The sequence below is a fragment of the Mustela lutreola genome, chromosome 10 (assembly GCF_030435805.1).
Source record: "Mustela lutreola isolate mMusLut2 chromosome 10, mMusLut2.pri, whole genome shotgun sequence".
In the NCBI taxonomy this organism is placed as follows: domain Eukaryota; kingdom Metazoa; phylum Chordata; class Mammalia; order Carnivora; family Mustelidae; genus Mustela; species Mustela lutreola.
In genome coordinates, this window is record NC_081299.1 from 32,957,295 (window position 1) to 32,978,766 (window position 21,472).

Here is a 21,472-nt window from a genome sequence, read left to right on the forward strand (position 1 = left end):
TAAGTCACATATGGGTCACAAATCAGGTCTCAACTGGTACCAAAAGCTTGGGATCATTCCCTGCATATTTTCAAACCACACGCTTTGAAACTTGAACCCAGTCACAAGAGGAAATTTGGAAAGAATTCAAATACATGGAGGTTAAAGAGCATTATACTATAAAGAATGAAAGGCCTACCAGGAAATGAAAGAAAAATTTTAAAAATTCATGGAAACAGGGGAGCCTGGGTGGCTCAGTGGGTTAAAGCCTCTGCCTTTGGCTCAGGTCATGAACCCAGGGTCCTGGGATCAAGCCCTGAATCGGGATCTCTGCTCAGCAGGGAGCCCGCTTCCTCCTCTCTCTCTTTCTGCCTCTCTGCCTACTTGTGATCTCTGTCAAATAAATAAATAAAATCTTTAAAAAAATTAATGGAAACAAATGAAAATGAAAACACAACAGTTCAAAACTTTTGGGATGCAGCAAAGGCAGTCCAAATAGGGAAGTATATAGCAATATAAGCCTTTCTCAAGAAACAAGAAAGATCAGGGGCACCTGGGTGGCTTAATGGGTTAAGCCTCTGCCTTCAGTGCAGGTCATGATCTTGGGGTCCTGGAATCAAGCCCCGCATCAGACTCTCTGCTTAGCGGGGAGCCTGTTCCCCGCCCCCTTCTGCCTGCCCTTCTACCTACTTGTGATCGCTGTCAAAAAATAAATAAAATCTAAAAAAAAAAAAAAAAGTAAAGAAACAACAAAAATCTCAAATACACAACCTAACCTTATACCTCAAGGAGTCGCAAAAACGTTTGTTTTTTTTTTAACCTCTGAGAAACTGATCACAAAGGGATTCCAGGCAGGGAAGCAGAGAGACATGCTCCTAGTTTTCCCCAATGATGCTTGCAAGAGCCTTAGCATTCAATGCTATTCCAGTTGTGGACACAAAGGCCCCTGTAGCCCTTCCCTGAGGCAGATGAAACTTCTTTGCCTTTAAATTGTGAGTAAAAAGATGACCCAGTGCTGACTTGTTCAGGCATCCCTCACATCCCAAACTCTTTTTTTTTTTTTTTTTTTTTTTTTTTTGCCACAACCCATAGTAATAATGAACTTTTACCTCCAATGTAGTAGACACTTTCATACATGAGCCTGAAACAAAAGCTTCATGAACTATCTTTACCACATACAATAATTTTTAATCTGTTGTTTCATTAAAAAGAAAAGCTGGTCACAATTTCTTAAACTGATTTCACAACCTGCAGTTTAAAAAACTGCAATCCTAGAGGATGTCTCTAGGTTGGAATAGTTCCAGGGCTGAAACGCGTTATACAGGCAGTTCTCAACTAAGAGTCAGAATCTTTCCAACTGATGCTCCTGTATTACTTGGTTGTTTGAAATTTGGAACATCTCCCCTGAGACAAGGTGGCTGGGAAGGGAAGAAACATTTACTGAGGATCTGTTACATACATTATCTCATTTATTATTCCAAATGTTCCTGACAGGAAGAAAATGTTCCATGACATGGATGGGAAGAGTGAGGCTCAGAGGCTAATAACTTATCTAATGGAGTAGAATTGCTACTTGACACCCGGTCATTTGAATCCAAAAACTGTGCTCTTTGTAGTATTTTTATGGGTTTACAATAGCTCACTTCAAATCCCAACTCCTCCAAAAAAAAAAAAAACCAAATAATCCCCATTCAGTCCAAATTCAGCAGAACACCATAGACCCTAATTACTTTATGGGGATAATCTTTGTAAAGATTATCCTTAGTTATAATTTAGGCTCTCAAGAACACATTCTCCTCACTGGTAGCAAGTTCCTCATACCCCATTAGTGGTCCAGTTTCCTCCTAAAACAAGCCATAGCAATGGGAACAGAATTCTGAGTGACTTCTGAGGTAGCAGGGAGACAAAGAGGAGAGGGGGATGGCTTGAGGTGTTCCCAGCACCAGCAGGGAAAATATGGGCACTTCTGGGGTGGAGAGTAAAGGAGGTAGCGATGTCTGGCTCCTTTGCCCTGAGAGGTCTTCCTCATTTCCATACATATTCTGCTTTCTGACACCCTTCTCCCTACTCAGGAATATCTGGAAATGAAATAACCTGAAAGAACAAGCTCTGCTTTTGCTCAGCATTAAAATAACTCTTGGCATTGTGAAAGCTCAAGTTGGAACCACCATTCCTGACACAAGTGTCTCAGGCAGAAAGTTTATACTTTGATACTTAAAGATGGCAGGTGGGTGGATGGGGAGGTGAATGGTTCTTGAGGAACCAGCCTGGATATTCCCATCATAAAACCTCTTCTAGGCTTGATAAAGTAGTTCCTGGAGTGAAAAGTGAAAAGCACCTGCACGAGTCTCCCCACTGGTACCAGGCTGCTACGAACTGTCCACCACAAGGTGAGAGGAATCCTAGCTGCGGCTCATCGGGGAATCGAGGCTCACATATTTATATCCATGTGGCTAAAAACTTAGGAGCTGCTGGGTTTGCCGAGCTTTGGCCCCAGGAAGAATGAGAACTGGAAACACATTCTTTCTCTTACCTCCTCCCTTTCATTCCCTACTGAAGGAGAAAGGGTTCCCTCCGCTCACCTCAACTTGTCTTAACTATTAAATTCTTTCTGGTGCCGTTTTCTGTGGCTAGGCACCCCAAGCTAAAGTAGGAGCAAACAGACATTTTATTAGTATTTTATTTATATTTTTGGAGAAGATCTACAGTTTCACGAGAAATGCTGATTTTTCTCAAGCAATAGAAAAAAGTTAAAAAAAAAAAAAAAAAAGAATCTGCTGTCTTAGAAGAACAAAACAAGTCTCTTCAGCAAGCACTGGGCCAATTCAGACTGAAGGAACCAGTGAAGCAGAAGTGACATACGGGAAGTTCAGATTTATCCCAGTTCCAGAATAATGCAAACATTTTCTTGTCTGGTTCTGTAAGGTTCCAAGCGGACCATCTCAGGGAAACGGGAACCATGTGGAAAAAGCCAGCCTCGGGGCGGGGGTTCATCTGGTTCTGTGCGCGGGGGCGGCTCACTCTCCAGGAGGCTGCATCTGTTTACAGAACTCATCGAACTGCTGCTGCTCCAGTTCTGTCATGACTCTGTTGAGGGCATAGATCTGAAGCGGAGAAAAAGATCAGTTAGTGGGAGCGGCAGCTGCTCCACCTGTCCTCAGACGCCACAGGCTGTGGCGTTTGGAAATACCAGAAATGCAGCAGTGATGCAGGCGAGGGAGAAGGGCAGATGCTAATTCTATCTGGAGGATCAGTAGAGATGCGGTGGCTTGATCTGGCTTTTAAAGGGTCAGGAGGATTTGAACACATAAGAGACTGCGGAAGGGACATGGGAGGTGACAGCCGGCGGGATAGTATGATGAGACAAAATGGAAAAGTACAGGATTAGTTCTGGAAACTTCAATGATGCCTATATGAAGGATATTAAATAGTTCAGGGAGCTGGAGAAAGTGATAAGTGTGTTAGGAGCCTTAAATGCCATTCCATGACCTCTGGACTATGGCCAGACTCCGGAGAGCCAGCGACATTAGTGCGCTAGGGACAACCTGATGGATCTGTGCTTGGGGAGAGATAACTGGAGACCATGTGAGAGATAAAGTGGAAGAAGAGATTGTAGGCCACCTACAGGCATCATTACAACAGTCCAGGGAGGAGGCAGCAAGAATATGACGCAGGGTAGGCAGCAGGGATGGAATGAAAACTGCAAGAGACATTCTCAGGTGAAAGGTATCTACCTCATTCCTCACCTTTCTGTATCCTTGTGGTATCAATCTGCCTATTAACGAGCAGAAACAGCAGAAAACTCCAATTTGTAGAAGGGAAAAATGAAGGAATGTGTTTCTGTGTAGATGATATAACTTGATTCGTTTAAGAAAAGACAAGGGGGGAAAAAAGAACCCGAGAAGTGAGACAAATAGAAAACACAAAATAAAGAGCAGAAAAGGCAACTGAATGTGCGAGGATCACCAACCCGGCGAGATGGTTCCTTGAAAATACTAAAAAGAAAATCCTGGGCGCCTGGGTGGCTCAGTGGGTTAGGCCGCTGCCTTCAGCTCAGGTCATGATCTCAGGGTCCTGAGATCGAGTTCCGCATCGGGCTCTCTGCTCAGCAGGGAGCCTGCTTCCTCCTCTCTCTCTGCCTGCCTCTCTGCCTACTTGTGATCTCTCTCTGTCAAATAAATAAATAAAATCTTTTAAAAAAAAGAAAAAAAAAAGAAAATCCTGCAAATCTCTGACATGATTCATCAAGACAAAAAGGCTGACATAAACAAACATTATTATAATCAAAAAGGAGGAATAATTACTGATATAATGAGGATTAAATAAAAATATTATGAACTTTGTGTCAATAAGTTTGAAAACCAAAATGAAAGGAATTGCTAGAAAGAGTAAAATGATCAAAACTGACTAAATAGAAAGTTTGAATGATCCTATAATCCCCGCCCCCATTTTTTTTTTCTTACTGTGGTAAGATCCTATAATCTTTAAGGAAAAGGTGGATTCCACAGCGATGGAAACAGTTCCAAAAACGACACAAATGATTCTCAAAAAGCTAACACTGATGGTTAAAATGGTTAACTTTTCTGTTATGTACATGTTACCATAATGAAAACACATAAACAAATAGATCTGAATAGTTTAAAAAAAGAAAAGAAGTTGAGTGAAGACAGCCAGTCATGGAATATGGTAACATATATGAAATTCAGAAACATGCCTGACTAGACAGCATATTGTTAGGCTGCAAAATATTATTTGGGGGTACACAGAGAAATACTAAATTAGTGCAGAACAGCAAGGGTATAATCAGCATAAAATCAAGGGACAAGGACACTGCTGGTGGGAAAGGTTGGGGACAGGACCACAGTGGGGCCCAAGGAGCTTCCAAGTTACTGGTCACATTTTATTTTAGTTGGGTGGTACACAGGGTGTTGGTTTGGTTCATCTTCCTTAAGCTGTAAACATCATATATATGTGAATATACTTCTAATATATATGCGTCATCCATTCATGCTTTACTAAGCATTTTAATCTGCATGTGACTGAACTGGGGACTGAGAGGGAAATTAAGTAGCTTCTTGGAGACCTCAAGATCCAGAAAGCAGGCTGGTGGAAGGGAAAACAGAATAAGCAGAGAAAGAAGAGACTTAAAATGGGTCAGCAGGTCTGAGCCAAGGAATGAAAGACTTTCGGGAAGGAAAGGGTGTTCAACTGCGTCAAATGGAGGCCACGTGTGCCCTCTGTTCCATTTACTCCTCAAGATGCTCCCACTTATCTAACTTTCTGGACTGCAGCAACTATGTAGAACTGAATGGAAACCGTGTGTCTTCCTCCCCACAAGGGTCTTGTCACATTCCTATCTTAGGAGATCACATTCCAGGCAGCACAGATAAAGCCAACAGCAACAGCCCAAGGTCACTTGTGTTTTGCTCGCAGTCTGCCCCTCCATCCCTGAGGGGCTAGGCGTTCTGTGCTTCCAAGTGAGGATAATATCTTCTACGTCACAGAGTCACCTATTTTATATTTATATCTCCCTGCCTTATGCCAGGCACGACTTAGAAAGGTTGGGATGGGAGTAGTAACAATCAGCTTTGGTGTGAGGACACCTGTGGTCAAGCACATGCAAGCGGGCCCCGTGCCAGGCAGTATTACATGGCAATATTCCAATATTGGATTCCAGTATTCCATGTTGGCACGTCACCATCAACACGATCAGTCCTTACACCCAGAGTCTGCACAATCAAAGCAGGCCACCTGCTGGGAAGCCCGTGGTTCCTGCTGAGGACTGCTGCCATTTGCTGAGTGCTTTATGCACAGCATCTCTGTTCCTCCTAACAGTCTTTGAGGTAGATATCATCGCCCTTGTTTTGCAAGGGGGAACTGAGGCACTGAGGTGCAGAGAGATGAAGCATCCTGTCCGAGGTCCCATGGGAAGAACTGGGGCTGGAATTTGGAGTCAGACTAAGACATCTAACCTGTGGAACCTCATCAGAAGGATGCCATAAGGACACGGAGAATGTCCTCCGTATTTATCCCTACAGTGTGCGCAAAGGATGGTTTGTTCAGGCTGTTTCTTACAACAACCCTCCAACTGCTCCCCAAAGTGCAATTATCGGGGGGCCTGGATCCAGGTGGTGAGAGAAAGGTGAAGGGAAGGGGAGAATGATTTATTAGGATCCATGTCCACAGTTCTCAGATGGTCTGTCTTAATCCAAAGGTGGATTTCAGTTTATGGATTAACTTTGAACACACTATTCAGTTTACTTACTATACTGACTGTCTGCCTTTCGCACTGAACGCAAGTGCCACAAAGGCGGGGATTCTTCTCTGCCTTGTCCACTTGTGTATCTCAGGCTGGGCAATAGTGCTGGGTGCACAGTGGCTCAGTTTTATAGGTGGATCAAATCAACATAAATTTAAAGTCGGTCACTATCAAGGTGGAGAAGAAGTGAGGAATAAGAACCCTCTTACACTGCTGATGAGACTGCACACTTGTACAATCCGTTTGACAGCAATCTGGCAATGTCTAGTAAAACTGAAATACACATGGTAAATCTCCTTCTAGTCATGTATGCTCCACGGAAATGCTAGCACAGTGCCAAAGGAGACATCGAAGTTTTTCACTACAGCGATGTTTGTAGTAGAAAAAAAACTGTAAATAATTTAAATGTTCATCACTGGAGGAAGGGGTAAATATACTAAAGTAGATTCATAAAATGGATGACTATATCTCTCTCTCTTTCCCCCTCTATGTTCATTTGTTTTCTTTTTTATTTTTTCTTAAAAATTTTATTTTTTTGACAGAGAGATACAGCGAGAGAGGAAACACAAGCAGAGGGAGTGGGAGAGAGAGAAGGTGGCTCCTCACCAAGCAGAGAGCCCGATGTGGGGCTGGGTCCCAGGACTCTGGGATCATGACCTGAGCCAAAGGCAGACGCTTACGGCCTGAGCCACCCAGGCGCCTCTTATTTGTTTAGTTTCTTAAACCAAGAAACAGACTCTCGAATACAGAGAACAAACTAATGGTTACCAGAAGGTGGGAGGGATGGGTGTGATGGGTGATGAGCACTGGGTGCCATATGGGAAGTGCCGAGTCACTGTCTTGTACACCTGAAACTAATATTACACTGTACGTTAGCTAACTGGAATTTAAATGAAAACCTAAACAATAAAAATAAAACTGGGGCACCTGAGAGCTCAGTAAGTTAAATGTCTGACTTCAGCTCGAGTCATGATCTTGGGGTCCTGGGATGGAAGCCTGCGTGGGGCTCCCTACTCGACGGGGGGAGTCTGCTTCTCCCTCTGCCCCTCCCCTGCTTGTGCTCTCTCAAATAAATAAAATCTTTAAAAATAAATAAATAAAAATAAAACAGATTACTATACACAGTGATGACTAATAAACTAGATTATATTAATATGAATAGTTCTAAAAAACATGTAAGCAAAATGTAAAATAAAACAGAATTAATGTAAAAATTTTAAAACACAAAAGAATATTATATGTTACTCAAGGATATCTAATAATTTATCTGAGTGTAAAAGCATAAAAAATTATAGTGGATGTCCACAGAGAGGGAAAAAGGGTAAAAGACAGGAAATGGACAAAGAGGACTTTAAATTCATATGTAATTTTTATTTATCTAAAAGGCTCCAGGTGAATATAACAAAATAGTAACCACTACCAATCTGACATGCTGAGTACCCCAGTGTCTGTTCTAATATTTTGTTTTTCTGTGTTTTTAAATTTCTCAAAAGGGAAACAAATAAAATGCCTAGAAAGAGGGAAAAATTTGCAGCAAGCTTTCTTCTGATAATAAATACTAAAAAAAAAATACACATCTGGATGTGGTGCCACACGGGTAGCGTGGGCAGTTTAGCTTTTCATTCTGAAGTTGATCCCAATTGTTGACTGCACAAAGAAACAGGTTTGGTGGGTGTAGAGCTTGGGCCTCTACTGCTGGTTATGAGCAGCCACTCTCCAGGCCAATGCCTGAACATCTGTGCTAGGGGGTGTCCAACACTTTGGTTGTCTCACTCTGACCCCTCCCTTCCATGTCCCTTCTCTTTTTCCTTTCTTTCTTCCACAAAAGCTCTGCACCAGGAGTCATCTGGAGAGGGTCAGGGTTCAGACACTAACCTGGCATGGGACTCTGGGCTGTCACTTCATCATCCTGAACCTCACTGATCTCCTGGGAGAAGAGCTGTTATGCCGGGAGGCAGGTAGCACTCCCCCCCACAGCTCTCCCCTCTACTCCTCTAACTCCAGCATCATCTCCAGCAGACTACAGGTGTACAGGCCTCCTCCTTAATCTCACCTCTGCTCTTTGTCTTTGCTTCAGCTCCTGCTGGGCTGATTTCTGCTTGGCCTTCTCAACTCTGCTCACAGGTTCTTTAACTTTGGATTTTTCTTTCCGTGTAGGCTGATCCATGACTTGACTTCTGAACACTTGTTAGCTCTGACCTGGATGGTGCAGAAGAGACTGACTGATTAACAAAAGAAAGAAAGGAAGAAATAAAGCAAAGCAAAGCAAAAGAATTTCCAGTCCCTCCCTTCACTAATCCCAGAGTTCAGCCCCCCTCCCTTGACAGGTGAGGCAGAGTGGCCCCATGGAAAGGGCGCTGGATTCGGTGGACTAGGACTGAACCCACCGCCATGACCTTGCTGGGTGTCCCTGGGCAAACTGTTTAAATACCTATTTTTCTAAAAAGAAATGAATAAAACTAACAGAAGGAAGGCAGTGCAGCAAACTTTCTCCCGATACTAAATACTAAGATACTTAAATACTAAACTAGAATCCCCTCTCCACCTTGAGCCTTAGTTTCGTGTCTGCAAAATGGGACAACAGCCCATTCCCTGGCGTGAGGACCAAGCGAGAGGACCTGGCTGTTCTGTGAGGACCCGGCGGGGCGAGCCAGTCCCAGCCCCGGAGCGGGGCAGCGGGGAGGCCCGGGCCTCGCGCCGTCTCCGGCCTCAGGGCCAGGCCCTCCCACCTCCCGGCGGCCGGAGAGTTACCGCCCCGCTCCGCCGCGGGGCCCCAGCCAGCCCCCGCCCGGGCCCGCCCTCCGCCACAGCCCGCCCCGGGCCCAAGCCCGGCCCCAGGGGACGTTCCCCCGCCCGTCGCTGCCCTCTCCGGGTGCAAGATGGCGGCGGGCGGCGGGCGACGGTCGGGAGTCGGCGCCGACCCTCCCCGTCTCGGTACTCCGGGGTTCCGCCGCGTCGCCGGCAAGGCCCCACGTGGGACACCCCGGCCTTCCCCTACCTTCGGGTCTGGAGTAGCTAGCCCACCGCGCCTCGGATTGGGCGGGGCCGGGGCTGTGACCCGGGGGCGGGGCCGGGAGGCGGGGCAGCGGCGGGAAACAGGCGCGCTCTGAGGCCCCGCCCCCCTGGGGGGCTGCGCGTGCGCAGAAAACATATCTGGACGTCTGTCTTTCCTGATCCTGGGCCCTGGGACTTGGGGGGGGGGGTTTAACAGGTCATATCTCGGGAATATTTTCTGGGGCAGCTGCTAGGCTTTGAAGGGTGAGATGGGAAACCTGGGATGAGAATTATAACATTCTGGGCCTCAGTTTCTTAATTCGAAAAGTAGGGATGGTGATTTGCGCCTTCTTGATCTACGAGCTTGTTAGGAGCACCAAGTGAAGTCCTGCCGGCCACGGGACTTTGAAGAAGGATGTCAGGACAAATGTAAATAACCAGTATAAGTATAGAGAAACGTTCAAACTAACAGATAATAATACATCATTTTACAGTTACAGTTGTTTTACAATTAGAATTTTACAATTATTTTTAAATTTTCAAATTAAAATAGTTGGCTATCGTTTTTCATTGATTAGAACAGGATTGAAAAAAATGGTAGGTAAATGCTTTGACAACAGAAATCTTGTTCAGTCTAAGAATGATGATATAATAATAATAACAGGGACCTCTGGGTGGCTCAGAGGGTTAAGCCTCTGCCTTCGGCTCAGGTCATGATCTTGGGGTCCTGGCATCGAGCCCCCTACCCCTTTCTCTGCCTCCCTCTCTGCCTGCTTGTGATCTCTGTCTGTCAAATAAATAAAATCTTTAAAAAATAATAACAATAGCTGCCTCTTTTCAGAGCCTATGACATTGCAAGCACAGTTCTTAGAGCTTGACATTTATTAACTCACTTATTCCTTTTGATAAATGCATGTGTAATAACATGTTATTATCCCTATCTTACAGATAAAGGAACAGAGGCACGGAGAAGTTAAATGACTTGTTCATGGTTACACAGCTAGTAAGTATCAGGGCAAGTACTTCTGCCAGGTCTCAGGCTAGGACAATGGCCTATCCAGGAGAGGACATGTCCTCCAGATCCCCTACTTCTGCTCCTCTAAGAATCAGGCAAGAATTGAAACAATTGATGGATGCTAAGCAGGAAGTTGTTCAATGGATACAGAGTTTCTGTTTTGTAAGATGAAAAAGTCCTAAAGATCTTTTGCACAAGAACATGCATACATTTAATACCACTGTACTGTACACTTAAATAAGGAGGGAAATTTTATATTACTGGTTTTTTAAACCACAAAAATTGAAAAAGCACAACATTTATTCAGCAATTCCACTTCTAAGTTATCCTAAGTATCAGAGATAGCATTAGTCTTTTTTTTTTTTTAAAGATTTTATTCATTTATTTGACAGAGAAAGAAAGATCACAAGTAGGCAGACAGAGAATGGAAAGCAGACTTCCCGCCGAGCAGATAGCCCGATGTAAAGCTCGATCCCAGGACCCTGAGACCATGAACTGAGCCGAAGGCAGCGGCTTAACCCACTGAGCTACCCAGGCGCCCCAGAGATAGCACTATTTTTAAGTGTAAAAAAAACTGCAAACAACCAAAATAATTGTAACAGGGGTTGATTAAATAAACAATAGGATAGCTAACTTAGGATTCTATGCAGCCATTAAAATGACATAGAAGAATATTTATTGACATAATAAAACATTTTTATTAAATGAAAAAGTTACAAAGAGGAACATACAACATAATCACAGTATTTGTCTCAAAAAAAGTATTCTATACATAAAGAAAAGAGGCTGTATGAAAACATAAATCCAGATTATTTTGAGAGCAGAGGGTATTTTCTTTTCTTTCTTTTTTTTTTGAGAGAGAGAGGGAGATTGAGGAGCAGGGACAGACACAGAGGAAGAGGGAGAGAAAGAGAATCTTTTTTTTTTTTTTTTAAAGATTTTATTTATTTATTTATTTGACAGACAGAGATCACAAGGAGGCAGAGAAAGAGGGGAAAGAGGGGAAAGCTCCCAGGCTCCTTGCTGAGCAGAGAGCCCAATGCAGGGCTCGATCCCAGGACCCTGAGATCATGGCTTGAGCCAAAGGCAGAGGCTTAATCCACTGAACCACCCAGGGAGCCCTGAAAGACAGAATCTTAAGCAGGCCATACCCAAGGTGGAGCCCAAAGAAGGGCTCCATCTCACAACCCTGAGATCATGACCTGAGCCAAAACTGAGAGTCAAATGCCTTAACTGACTGAGTTATCCAGGCACCCTAAGAGCAGAGGGGATTTTTATCTTCTTTGTGCCTTTCTGTATGTTACAAAATTTCTACAAAGAATACTTACACTTTAGCAAGATTTATACTTTCTTTTAATTGAGGAACGTCTAACAAATATTATTTTAAGCTTCTATATTAATGTTGATTGGATTATTGTTAATACTAAAAATGGTCAGATTAGAATATACTATATTACAGCTGGAAACAGGGCAGGAACCTTGGAAGGCTTTAGAAAGCCAACTAAAACACACTGGATATAGGGTATGAAGGAGTGGAAAAGCCAAAGGAGAATATTTGGAAAAATAGTGGAGACACTTTTAGGAATGAAGGTATGCTGTGTTGGCTTGGGAAAGGATTGAGGTAGAGGGTGCGTGTGCCCGTAAGAGAGAGTTAGTTTACACTTAGAGGTGGCAAGAAGTTGTCTAACTCCAGAAAGGTACAGGTGTGGAGACTCTGGTTTGGGATTCTTCATCAGGAAAGTGCGGTTGGAGTCTGGAGGGAGTGAAAGTCCCCCTCCTTGTTCTTCCTCTATGAGTTTATGGTATCTATCTATCTATCAATCTATCTCTGTATCTATCTTTCTGTCTTTTTGTGACCATCAACAGACTTGGCCAGTGTGCACAATTCCCTACTTAGCTGAGCCAGAGTTTCCATTAGTATGACTATGGAATATTTTTACACTTGAGCTGTATACCAGACTAAGATTACTTTCACTTTATTGAACAACTTTTCCCTCCTAGAGTCCAAAATTCCTTTTTTCCCCATTCACTTAATTAATCATCTATTGTTAATTCTTCTGTTAATTTTGCCCCCAAATTTTCCATCTGGACTGTAAAACACCTCTTGATCTGGTCACGTGAATCTGGTGATCTTTCAGGGTCTTTTTTTTTTTTTTTTTCTCGGAGACCTCCTTCCTTGGGTCCACCCTCCTCTCTCCGTCCTGGCCTCACTGTCCCAACTGTTGTCCTAGGATTTCCCCTAACCACATTCTGGGGATTCCCATCTTACTCTCTGGTGCCAAATCCCCTGATCTTCCATTTGTGATTTATTCTCTCATTTTAGAAGAGCGCATTCTCCAGTAACCTCCCCAGAAGGAGTTCATGGGAGGTAAATTTTTGAAACTTTGCTTGTCTAAAAATGGCTTTATTTTACTTTCACACTTGGCAGTTTGACAGGATAATTCCAGATTGGAAATCATACTCAGAATTTTAAAGGCATCGATCCATTGTTCTTTAGCTTCTCATGTGGCTAGACTCTGAAGAGGTCTGATTTAATCTGATTTCCATCACGTCCTCTATAATTTTTGTTTGTGAGTTTGTTTTCTGGAATTTTTTAGGATATATGTTTTTCCTTCATCTTTGGTGCTCTGAACCTTCATAATGATATGTCAAGGTAAGTTTTTTGTTCATTGTGCGAGGCACTCAGGAAATGTGTAGGCTTTGGGGAGATGTTCTCTATGATAGATTTCCTTGTTTTAAAAATCTTTTCTTTCTCATTTTCCATCTCTTGGTTTTGCTTATTCTACTTTTTAAGAGATTTTCCTGAACTTTATCCCCTAGCTCTTCTCTTGAATGTTTTAGTTTCTGCTCTAAAGTTTTAATTTCCAAGAGTTTTTCCTGGTTCCCTGGCTTTCCTTTAGGTAAACCTCTTGCTCTGTGTTATGGATTCAGGATCTTCTCTTATTTCATATTTCTGAGGACATCAATTGTAATTTTCTGCCATTTTCTTTTACTTCCTAGATTGTCTTTGTTGTTTATTTTGGTCTCTGGCTTTGGCTTTGAAGTTGGAGGCTTTCCTCAAGTAATGATAATAACTACCATATATTGGGTGTCAAGCACTGTTCTGAACATTTTATATGTTTTAACTAATTTAATCCTTACTCCATCCCAATGAGGTAGTTAACTATTCTTACTGGTAAGGAAACTGAGACACAGGAAGTTAGACTCTCACCCAGGTCACAGAGCTTAGAAATGAACCTGAATCTAATCAAATCTCTAGGTTTCCAATTCACAGGAAATATGAGGGATAGAGAAATAAATTAAATGATACCACTTGAAAGCAATCAGCCAAATCCAGAATGTAGGACATTGTACAAGGCAAATTTCTAAGTTTTTTTCTAATCTTTTAAAAAAAAATTTTATTCATTTATTTGACAGAGAGAGAGACCACAAGGAGGCAGAGAGGCAGGCAGAGAGAGAGGGAGAAGCAGGGTCCCCGCCGAGCAGAGAGCCTGATGCGGGGCTCGATCCCAGGACCCTGAGACCATGACCTGAGCTAAAGGCTGTGGTTTAACCCACTGAGCCACCCAGGCACCCCGGCAAATTTCTAAGTTTTACCAACAATCAAGAGTATAAAGAAAAAATTTAAAAGAAGAGCAAAGGGGGCACCTGGATGGCTTAATTGGTTAAGCCGCTGCCTTCAGGTCAGGTCATGATCCCAGAGTCATGGGATCGAGTCCCACATCAGGCTCCTTGCTTAGTGGTGAACCTACTTCTCCCTCTCCCTTTTTGATGCACTCTCTCTCTCTCTCTCTCTCAAATAAATAAATAAAATCTTAAAATTAAAAGAAGACAGAGGGATCATGATAGAATAAAGACCCTTTAGGAACTTAACCAGAAAACGTAGTATGTGTATCTTGCTTAGATCCAGATTTGAACAGACCACGTGTAAAAAGACATGTTTGATGTCATTGAAAATGTGTGAACGTAGACTGCATATCAAATAATATCAAGGGATTATCACCAATTTTGGTAGGTGTAGTGATAGCATGATGTATGTAGTTGTGTGTGTATTTGTGTGTACCTTAAAAATTATTGAGGACCTTAAAGAGCTTCAGCTTATATGGGTTATATTTTCTGCAATTTTCCATAGTAGAAATTAAAGTAAGAAATTTTCATATAATTATTATTTCACTTAAAGACAATAATAGGGAGGTGGGGGTGGGGTAACTGGGTGATGGGCATTAAGGAGGCATGTGATATAATGAGCGCTGGGTGTTACATAAAACTGGTGAGTCAGTTGACCTCTACCTCTGAAACTAATAATATATTCTATGTTAATTAATTGAATTTAAATTTAAAAATTTAAAGAAGACAATAATAACATACACGTTAACATAAACACTTATGTTAACATAGACATGTTAACATAAACATGACATAAACAACATGTTATATGAGAAACAGCTATGTTCTGAAACAAAACAATTAGTGAGAGGAGTGGCAATGTTTTACATATCTCTACATCTCTTAAGCGTCTGGCTGCTTAGAAGTCCGCTGGATTCTCATATTGGCTCTTGCATTTGGTCTGTGGCAGTAGGCTGTGTGGTTGAAGTGGATGTAACTGGAAAAGAGGCATTTCAATCACCTCTTCAGATAATTGTGGATATTCTTTGATAATATAGCCAAAGTTGGCAAGTGGTAGTCTCTGAAAGGTTACTGCAGCATAGGATCTAAAATCATACCAGTAAATTTTCTTGTCATTTTCCCCTCTTAGTTTGATTGAGATATAATTGACAGATAGGTATACAACTTTTGAACTTGATACGCTTACACTGGGAAATGATTACCACCATAAAATTAGCTGATACTTCTCCATCCTGTCACAAAATTACCTTTGTTGTGGTGGGAATATTTAAGATGTACTTTCTTCGCAACTTTCAAATGTGTATTATACATTTGAAATACACCAGCGAACTTCTCATACTCTGCCACAGTTAAACCCACTGGTGTATCTTGCATATTGAATAGATCTTTTTTCTTTCTTTCTTTTTTTTTTAAAGATTTTATCCATTTACTTGACAGACAGAGATCACAAGTAGGCAGAGAGGCAGGCAGAGAGAGAGAGAGGAGGAAGCAGTCTCCCTGCAGAGCAGAGAGCCCAATGTGGGGCTCGATCCCAGGACCCTGGGATCATGACCTGAGCCGAAGGCAGAGGCCCTAACCCACTGAGCCACCCAGGCACCCCTTGAATAGATCTTTTATCTTTGCATGATTTTGTCAAGATATGCATTAACCATTTGGAAGTTACTGGTTCATGGACTTATGTAGGTGTTTCAAATGTTGACACATTTCATTACACAACAGCAAAAAAATCATTAATCCTTAATGTCACTACCAAGCTCATGAGAACGATCTGTTTTTATTGGGATCTCTCAAGCCCACAGGAGCAGAGGAAATGTCAACACAATGAACAAATAAATAACAGCTTAGTATCATTATGAACATAAGAATACCAGGGGACCTCATGAAAGGGTCTCAGGAGCTCCTGGAGTTCATGGACCCCACAGACTCCCATCTGGCTGTTTTAAAGAAACTCTTACACACGTGAACCAGGAAAGAATGTTCCTAGCAAAAAATGAAACAAGATCGGATCGGGAGGGAGACAAACCATCAGAGACTCTTAATCTCACAGAACAAACTAAGGGTTGTTGGGGGGTTGGTGGGGAGGGATGGGGTGGCCAGGTGATGGACATTAAGGAGGGTATGTACTATGGTGAGTGCTGTGAAGTGTGTAAGCCTCATGATTCACAGACCTGTACCCCGGGGGCAAATAATACATTATATGTTAATAAAAAAAAATTGTTCCTAGCCTCACTGTTTGTAGAAGCCAAAGCCCAGACACAAACTGCATTTTTATCAATGAGGAAATGGACGAAATGTTGGCATATTCCTACAGTGTCTACCACACAGTGGGGAATGAATGTACCAGAGCTCTGTGAATCCATCTGGATGAATTTTGGTATCTTAATCTGTACTCCACCAAAAAGGAGAGTATGAATTGAGTCCTTCTGTGCAAGAGTTTATTTAGGAGGTGATCCCAGGAATCAGGGTGTGCCTGGTGGGTTCAGTCATTAAGTGACCCAGGTCATGATCCCAGAGTCCTGGGATCGAGCCCTGCATTGGGCTCCCTGTTCAGCGGGGAGCCTGCTTCTCCCATTCCCACTCCCCCTGCTTGTGTTCCCTCTCTTGCTGTCTCTCTCTGTGTTGAATAAATAAATAAAATCTTAAAAAAAAAAAAAAGGAGGTGATCCCAGGAATCAGAAATGGTAAGTGAGAAGAAAAGGAAGAAAAAGTGCTAAAATGTGCACTATTGAACTACTGATATCTGTGGGTTACTGAGCTCATTCCCTCTGGGAACTCTCCGAGGTGTTGTGTAGAATACAGCTCAGAACTGTCCCTCCGGAGGTATGAGGCTGGAGCATTTTCTGCTGATGCCTGTCACTGCCCAGTTTATCCCCTGGGGTATTAAGGTTCCTGAACTCCTGGGCTGCATACAGGTTGAACAGCCTTCCCAGCCTTTGTAGAGGCCAGATTCAGATAAGCAAAGAGACACTGTGGCCTTTGAGGTGGCTTGCTGGCAGCCCACCTACAAGTTTCAGCTACCTCCTCCTGCCACAATGGGGCAAGAGTAGGGGACGGGGCTGAGGGCATATAGTGTGGGCCAGCACAGGTGTCTGCTAGACTCTGAAACTAAGGTTGAGTGAAAAAAGGAAAATCACAGGGAATTAAGTACAATGTGTTCCATCTGTATAAAGTTAAAAAAATACATAATGCATTGTTAAGGATACAATTATGGATATTATGAATGTAGAGTTATGGATATTATGAAAGCAAGCCGGGCAGGAAAGGGTTTATCACATGTTGGGAGACAGTAAGCAAGTCTATTTGTCAGAAAGCACACGTCGGGGTGCAGCTGGAGATAAAGGTAGTGGGTTAAAGAAGGCAGCTAATTGGCAGGTGTCTTTGAAACCAATCTTCAATTTTACTCTAATATGGGAAGTAAAGGGGAGCAAGCTTGTCCGAAGGAGTATGATAGGATCAAAACATATTGCAGGGAATCATTACGCAGTTAGCTTGGGAGGGAAAGGGGGCTGAGGGGCAAAGTTCCCTTATACTGGGTGGCACTGGGAATGTTCCCTCGCTTTTAGCCTCCTCTTTGCTCTGTTCCTTTATCAGGAGCAGACAGGCAGGGTGTGGCTTGTTGGTGTATAGGAGGCAGCTAGGGGAGCCCCTGGCTTTGGGCTTCGAATAAAAAGGTGAAATCTTCCCAGGCTCACCTCCATGGCCTTCCTGATGTCCCTGTCCGGTGCCTCATCTCCCTGAATGGCCAGAGGAAGCGTTCCCAGCTTGGAGACTCCAGCTCTGCTGGTGAGGCACAGAGGGTCCTCCATTCCAAAGGTGGTGAGTCCATCTCCCTTTCTCTTGTCTTTGGCTGTCTGAGGATTCTCCAATTCGTTGGAGAAACTCTCCGCCTTGTCGGCACTCACACTTTAGAGGATGAAATGGGGGAAGGGAAAACGGGCACAAAAGGATGAGTGACCAGGGGGCTGGACAAGGGGGTTTTGACGAAAGACTCTCATTGAAGTAGTATTGTTATCAGTCTTAATTATGAAAGCTATCATTTATTTAACCCTTATTATTAGCTGGGTCCTGGACTGTGTGCATTTACACTGATCATCTGCAGATTTTCAGCGTCTAGTCTTAGTCTGTTTGAAGTTGTCAAGGGAGCTTCCATTGTGTGTTTTTTTTCTGACTTAAGAGTTTTGAAATTAAACTTTTTCTATTAGCAATAATCGCGCCTCGGATAAACCTCATTGGCTACGATACTGCCACTGCGCAAAGCTTGAAATTAAACTTTTTAAAACCCAAATGTAAATGAGTGCCTGGGGACAAAATGTTTCCAACACGTGTAGCAGAAAAAAATTGTTACCATATGAAGAATTTTGTAAGCCATTAAAGAGGCAAATGCCCACATAAAAAAATGGACAAAGTGTTTAAACAGGTAATTGACAAAGTCCAAATAACAATTAAGCAATCAAGAAATATAAATCAAAATAAAACATCGTTAATTATTTTAAAAGAGACATATTTTGTTACTTATTAAAATGACAATGATTTTTTTAAAAACATAAAACCCTGTGATGGCAAGATTGTGGGAAACAAGCAATTTCCTAACTTTGATCTGACCTTTCTTTTATTTTCCTTTTTAAAAATTTTTAATTTCTTTTCAGCGTAACGGTATTCATTGTTTTTTCACCACACCCAGTGCTCCATGCAATCCGTGCCCTCTCTAATACCCACCACCTGGCTCCCCCAACCTCCCACCCCCTACCCCTTCAAAACCCTCAGATTGTTTTTCAGAGTCTATAGTCTCTCGTGGTTCACCTCCCCTTCCAATTTCCCTCAACTCCCTTCTCCTCTCCATCTCCCCTTGTCCTCCATGCTATTTGTTATGCTCCACAAATAAGTGAAACCATATGATAATTGACTCTCTCTGCTTGACTTATTTCACTCAGCATAATCTCTTCCAGTCCCATCCATGTTGCTACAAAAGTTGGGTATTGACCTGACCTTTCTAGAAGGCAATTTGGTAGTGCACATTAAGAGTCTGTTTTGAAGATGGGAAACTCAAAGCCCAAGAGTTTAAGTGACCTGCTTAAAGTTACAGAGTCAACAGTGAGGAACTAAACCAAGATTAGGGCTAAGACTTCTAACTCTAGTCCTCAATGCATTATCAATTGTAACAATGCTTGTAATAACAACGTGTTGGAAAACCTAAATATCCTACAAATACAGAATCATTTTTTAAATTCTCTGATATCCATGATGGAATACTTAAAATCATTAAAAGAATATTTGATGGTATGGGAAAATGTACATAATGTAGTACTTGGGAAAACTGGCAAATATCAACAGTGTGGCCCAATTAAAAAAAATAATACACAGGCATGGAAAAAATATTTGAAGAAACATATCTCTGAGTGGAGGGATTACAAATGATTTTTAAAATTTTAACCATTTTGGGGGGTAATTTCCAGATTTTCTACAATAAGGATGGAAAAAGCAATACATTTTATTTAATAAAAACCTCTTTTAAAAAGATTTTATTTATTTATTTGAGTGAGAGAGTGGGAGAGAGAGTGGGAGAGCACAAGCAGGGGGAGTGGCAGAGGGAGAGAGAGAGAAAGAGAGAGAGGCAGACTCCCCGCTGAGCAGGGATCCCTGAGTGGGGCTCGATCCCAATACCCTGGGATCATGACCTGAGCTGAAGGCAGACACCTAACAGCCTGAGCCACCCAGCTGCCCCTAAAAAATTTTTTAAATGGCTGAAATACTATGGGGCTATCCTGAAGGTGAATTGGAGCTGACTGACTGGTGGGTGCCTGTCAGGGAAGGAAAAACCTATCTCAGAGGGCATGTGAGTGGCTCACAAAGTCTGAGGGAATTTGAGGCCACAACTGGGGACATAGTGAGAAAAGAGAGATTTTAGTTCCTTGAAGTTGGATGAATACAAAGAAAAAATTAGAATTCTGATATAGCAATGAAAAAATACATATTTACATATAGCAGTGTACTTGGGGGACATGCTGTACTATGGGGGTCTTATATGAGAGGTGGCATCTTGACAGCCAATGATGAGGACTCCCACACACTATCTGTTCACCCTTTTCTGTTTCCAGTCATTTTCTTCTATCCTGTCTCCCCACTACCATCTTTTAGTTTCCTCCCCTGTTCTTAGGTTTCTTCTCCCCATCGGACTTGGAAATGTGCATTGAATACCATGGCTCTCCTTCACCACTACTCTGCCCTCTGAAGGTTCTCAACATTAGACTCTCACTAATCCTCCTCTAACTTAATAATTTTGTAAACTTGAGCATCACGTTTCCTAATTAAGTTATTTCTAGCAAAGAACTGAAAATTTTTCCTTTTCATGAAGCAGAATTATAGTATATTAGAACTGGAAAGGAATTTAGTGCTTCATCTAATCAAAACTCTTTAATTACATGAATTTACCTTTTGCTGAATTTAGTTTTGTGATACATATTTTTATTGTTATAGTGTGCTTTATTAATAAGTCAGGAAATAGAGATGAGAAAAAATTGTTTTTATTTCCAACGTCTTAATTATTAACCATCCCTATTTTATAGGACTTACTCTCAACTCCTTTCTTAAACGCTCTTTAGTCTAGTTATAATCATTGTAAATATGTTATTTCATATTTTGATTTTTTTAAGATTTTTTATTTTATTTATTTGACAGACAGCGATCACAAGTAGACAGAGAGGCAGGCAGAGAGAGAGAGAGGAGAAAGCAGGCCCCCTGCAGAGCAGAGAGCCCAACTCGGGGCTTGATCCCAGGACCCTGGGATCATGACCCGAGCTGAAGGCAGAGGCTTTAACCCACTGAGCCACCCAGGCGCCCCCATATTTTGATTTTAATACATTATTATTAGTTTTTGCTGGAAACATAGGCTTGATGAACCATAATTTATTTAGTCATCTTCCTTATTGATGTGTTTGTAGATAGTCCAGTTTTTCACTATTATAATAATACTACATTTTTTCTTTCAGATTCTTTTCTTAGAGTAGAGTTCCAGAATATTTCCTACTGGATTGAAAGGCAAATACATTTGTTTATCTTTTGGTACTTTCCAATTTGCAATGAACTCAACAAATATAAGTGAATCTCCCATTTTAAAGATGGGAAACCCAAGGCCTAAGACTCAGTGATTTGCTCAAAGTTACAAAGTCACATAGTAAGTTAGGGACTAAGACAGGACTAAAACCAAGCCATCTGACCCTAGCCTTCCATTCACCAAGGATACTAGCTTTTCCTTTACTATTGGTTTTATTTACCATTGGATTCTTCGGAATTTTCAGATGACATGCCATCTGACTTTTTTCAGATGACATTATGAGTGAAATTCACATCTTTTTTTTTTTAAGATTTTATTTATTTATTTGACAGACAGATCACAAGTAGGCAGAGAGGCAGGTGGGCGGGGGGAGGGGGAGCAGGCTCTCCACTGGGCAGAGAGCCTAATGCGGGGCTTGATCCCAGGACCCTGAGTTCATGACCTGAGCCAAAGGCAGAGGCTTTAACACACTGAGCCACCCAGGTGCCCCATGAAATTCATGTCTTTAATTAAAAAACTAAGATCTGGGGCACCTGGGTGCTTCAGT

The 21,472-nt window shown here is 42.2% G+C and overlaps 2 protein-coding genes and 1 pseudogene across 5 annotated transcripts in view; 1 reads left to right on the forward strand and 2 right to left on the reverse strand.

Annotated features, from left to right (window-relative positions):
• Positions 1-2,641: 2,641 nt before the first annotated feature.
• On the reverse strand, positions 2,642-9,360 carry SVBP (small vasohibin binding protein). 4 transcript variants are annotated; one of them, XM_059136838.1, is made up of 3 exons: positions 9,237-9,360; positions 8,292-8,437; positions 2,642-3,083 (listed from the first exon to the last, which is right to left on the reverse strand). In XM_059136838.1, the coding sequence occupies exons 2-3, from the start codon at positions 8,403-8,405 to the stop codon at positions 2,997-2,999; spliced, it is 201 nt and encodes a 66-aa protein (XP_058992821.1). In that variant the 5' UTR covers positions 8,406-8,437; positions 9,237-9,360; the 3' UTR covers positions 2,642-2,996. The 4 variants fall into 4 exon arrangements, with proteins under 4 accessions (XP_058992821.1, XP_058992824.1, XP_058992823.1 ...); XM_059136841.1 differs by lacking the exon at positions 9,237-9,360 and adding an exon at positions 9,102-9,221; XM_059136840.1 differs by lacking the exon at positions 9,237-9,360 and adding an exon at positions 8,857-9,022.
• Positions 9,100-21,472, forward strand: part of ERMAP (erythroblast membrane associated protein (Scianna blood group)) — a 31,393-nt gene continuing 19,020 nt past the window's right edge. Inside the window, exons 1-3 of the mRNA XM_059138505.1 lie at positions 9,100-9,172; positions 10,181-10,235; positions 17,561-17,690. Coding sequence (XP_058994488.1) covers positions 10,221-10,235; positions 17,561-17,690 — 145 coding nt within the window. The 5' untranslated portion in view covers positions 9,100-9,172; positions 10,181-10,220. The remainder of the gene's footprint in view (positions 9,173-10,180; positions 10,236-17,560; positions 17,691-21,472) is intronic.
• On the reverse strand, positions 18,048-18,133 carry LOC131810599 (U4 spliceosomal RNA; annotated as a pseudogene).